Raw genomic sequence first — 3862 nt, forward strand, 5'->3', positions numbered from 1 at the left:
CCCTGGCTTTGCAAGTGCCATGCTCTACCAACTGAGCTACACACACCTACTCATTCAAAGGTTTTTCTTTATTTTTACTATTTTCTACATTGTAGAATATTAGTGAAGACATCAAAACTATGAAATAACAGATATGGAATCATGTAGTAACCAACAAAGTGTTAAACAAATCTAAATATATTTTATATTTGAGATTCTTCAAAGTAGCCACCCTTTGCCTTGATGACAGCTTTGCACACTCTTGGCATTCTCTCAACCAGCTTCACCTGGAATGCTTTTCCAACAGTCTTGAAGGAGTTCCCACATATGCTGAGCACTTGTTGGCTGCTTTTCCTTCACTCTGCAGTCCAACTCATCCCAAACCATCTCAATTGGGTTGAGGTCGGGTGATTGTGATTGCCGAGTGGCGCAGTGGTCTAAGGCACTGCATTGCAGTGCTAGCTGTGCCACTAGAGATCCTGGTTCAAATCCAGGCTCTGTCGTAGCCGGCCGTGACCGGGAGACCCATGGGGCGGCGCACAATTGGCCCAGCGTCGTCCAGGGTAGGGGAGGGAATGGCCGGCAGGGATGTAGCTCAGTTGGTAGAGCATGGCGTTTGCAATGCCAGGGTTGTGGGTTTGATTCCCACGGGGGGACAGTATAAAAAAATAAAATAATGTATGCACTCACTAACTGGATAAGAGCGTCTGCTAAATGACTAAAATGTTTTCAAAAAATTGTGGAGGCCAGGTCATCTGATGCAGCACTCCATCACTCTCCTTGGTCAAATAGCCCTTACACAGCCTGGAGGTGTGTTTTGATGTCAGAGGAAAAACCAAGCCATGAGGTCGAAGGAATTGTTCGTAGAGCTCCAAGACAGGATTGTGTCAAGGCACAGATCTGGGGAAAGGTACCAAAAAATGTCTGCAGCATTGAAGGTCCCCAAGAACACAGTGGCCTCCATCATTCTTAAATATAAGGAGTTTGGAACAACGAAGACTCTTCCTAGAGCTGACCACCCGGCCAAACTGAGCAATTGGGGGAAAAGGGCCTTGGTCAGTGAGGTGACCAAGAACCCGATGGTCACTCTGACAGAGCTCCAGAGTTCCTCTGTGGAGATGGGAGAACCTTCCAGAAGGACAGACGGAAGCCACTCCTCAGTAAAAGGCACATGACAGCCCGCTTGGAGTTTGCCAAAAGGCAGCTAAAGACTCAGACCATGAGAAACAAGATTCTCTGGTCTGATGAAACCAAGATTGAACTCTTTGGCCTGAATGCCAAGCGTCACATCTGGAGGAAACCTGGCACCATCCCTACGGTGAAGCATGGTGGTGGCAGCATCATGCTGTGGGGATGTTTTTCAGCGGCAGGGACTGGGAGACTAGTCAGGTTCGAGGGAAAGATGTACTGAGCAAAGTACAGAGAGATCCTTGATGAAAACCTGCTCCAGAGCGCTCAGGACCTCAGACTGGGGTGAAGGTTTACCTTCCAACAGGACGACGACCCTAAGCACACAGCCAAGACAACGCAGGAGTGGCTTCGGGACAAGTCTCTGAATGTCCTTGAGTGGCCCAGCCAGAGCCCGGACTTGAACCCGATCGAACATCTCTGGAGAGACCAGAAAATAGCTGTGCAGCGACGCTCCCCATTCAACTTGACAGAGCTTGAGGATCTGCAGAGAAGAATGGGAGAAACTCCCCAAATACAGGTGTGCCAAGCTTGTAGCGTCATACCCAAGAAGACTCGAGTCTGTAATCAACAAAGTACTGAGTAAAGGGTCTGAATACTTATGTAAATGTGATATTTCAGTTTTGTATTTTGAATACATTTGCAAAACCTGTTTTTGCTTTGTCATTATGGGGTATTGTGTGTAGATTGATGAGGGGAAAAAACGATTTAATCCATTTTAGAATAAGGCTGTAACGTAACAAAATGTGGAAAAAGTAAAAGGGGTCTGAATACTTTCAGAATGCACTGTATTTTAAATAAAAACACACTGAATCAATTGCAGGCTTTTTTTTGCACTAGATGGCAACAGAGAACAACCAAACAACCACACGAGTGTATTATCCAATCAAAAGCAGTATCAGGCTCCTCTCCTGTTTTTCTTTTAAACACCCCAAAATTATATTCACCCTAATTTTTCCACATGAGCCTTTTATATATTCAATTTATACTTTCTATATACTTATCAATATATTATTCCGTCTTTACAGTATGTGTCCATTGGTTACATCGTGAAATAAAGCCGCCTTTTCACGATGATGTTTGCCATTTCCCATTGAATTATGGTCGCCGTTCCCCAATTGGTGATTCCCATTCCCCAACTGATGACCATTTCCTAATGTTGTTAAACCCCCTTGTTTATCGATAGAAGACCTTCTCTCGTGGTGTCGTGATCGTGTTGAAGGAGAAGGTTTGGTCTCAAACGCGTTGGGTGGGAGTTTCTGGGCTGAGTTGATGGACATCTCTGTTTGTACTCCCTTGTGAGACACAGGTTTCTGTCCGGGTCTCTGGGGTATGCCTATCGCAGGGAGAGTGAGCTGCTCTCTTTGAGACTTCTTATCCTCCCAGAGTTTCAACAAACGGCGTTGATTATTCGTCATGTCCTTCAGGTTCTGCTGCAATGACTGCACCTGATATTCCAGAAGAGTTTTAGACGTGACGGCATTTGCCAGCTCTGATGTCAGATCATCAATGGTCAAACTGAGTCTACCTGTTTTCTCCACCAGCGAACTGCACTGACGCTCCTTCTCGTGCAGGTCAGAGATGATGTCCTTGGTGGTCTTGCCGTTGAACTTGGGGCTAGCCTCCAGGCCTATCTCTTGACGGAGAGTCTTGACATGCTTGCGCAGCTCCTTGTTCTCCAAAGTCACGGTCTTGAATTTCTGTTTCAGCACCTCCGTTGACCTCATCCTGGACTCGTACTGTCTGAGCTTCTCCTTCATAATACTCTCCCTGTGCGCCACATCGTCTCTCTCCTTCCTGCATTTCTCCAGGAGTTTCAACATCTGAAACTTGGAGGCGTTCTCTTTTTTCTCGGCCATCCTTTATAGCTTTTTACAAACTCAAATATCACACATAAAACTAAAAACACATGGTGTACGATATTAGCCTATAGATCCTCTGTTCTCTGCTCCAGGTTTCAGGTTTCTCTAATGCAGGTCTCTCTCCCCATGGGATAAAATAGATCAACAAACCATTACAGAAATCTTAACATTAGTATTCCTCAGGATCTATAATGTTCCATCCATTGTTCTATTCACCCTGGACCTAAGACAATCCCCTCGTGTTAGTCTCTCAGAGAGAGAAAGCAGAGAGGCAGGAGGGCAGCACCTGGGCAGCTGCAGCTGGTTCCTCTCCAGTGTAACACTAAGCTCAGGGCTAGAATGACCGTTAATTAGGCAACAACCATCTCTTTGACACAGTTAGTTTCAAGTGACACAATGTTTCTATTTTCTTAATTAAAGCCAAATACTTGAGCCCTCCTTGATCAGTAAATGCGTCAACACAAATCTTCTGTTGATTGTAGCTGTTTTGGTGAATAAGAATAGGAGTCGTATAGTATCGGTGGTTAGTGTATAGTATATGTGGTAGTGTATAGTATCTGTGGTAGTGTATAGTATCTGTGGTTAGTGTATAGTATCTGTGGTAGTGTATAGTATCTGTGGTATCTGTGGTAGTGTACAGTATCTGTGGTAGTGTATAGTATCTGTGGTTAGTGTATAGTATCTGTGGTAGTGTATAGTATCTGTGGTAGTGTATAGTATCTGTGGTAGTGTATAGTATATGTGGTAGTGTATAGTATATGTGGTAATGTATAGTATATGTGGTAGTGTATAGTATCTGTGGTAGTGTATAGTATCTGTGGTAGTGTATAGTA

At 44.5% G+C, this 3862-nt stretch overlaps 1 protein-coding gene across 1 annotated transcript; it reads right to left on the reverse strand.

Moving 5' to 3' along the window:
- Window positions 1-1945: 1945 nt before the first annotated feature.
- Window positions 1946-3561, reverse strand: zgc:113691 (uncharacterized protein LOC503529 homolog). The gene has a single exon (XM_041841318.1). It carries the CDS (start codon window positions 3024-3026, stop codon window positions 2190-2192), a length of 837 nt encoding a protein of 278 aa, XP_041697252.1. The 5' UTR covers window positions 3027-3561; the 3' UTR covers window positions 1946-2189.
- Window positions 3562-3862: the final 301 nt, after the last annotated feature.

The sequence above is a fragment of the Coregonus clupeaformis genome, unplaced genomic scaffold (genome assembly GCF_020615455.1).
Source record: "Coregonus clupeaformis isolate EN_2021a unplaced genomic scaffold, ASM2061545v1 scaf0237, whole genome shotgun sequence".
In the NCBI taxonomy this organism is placed as follows: domain Eukaryota; kingdom Metazoa; phylum Chordata; class Actinopteri; order Salmoniformes; family Salmonidae; genus Coregonus; species Coregonus clupeaformis.

Coding starts and splice junctions, on each gene's coding strand:
- zgc:113691 (XM_041841318.1), bottom strand. CDS start 3,026: ATGGCCGAGAAAAAAGAGAACGCCTCCAAGTTTCAGATGTTGAAACTC.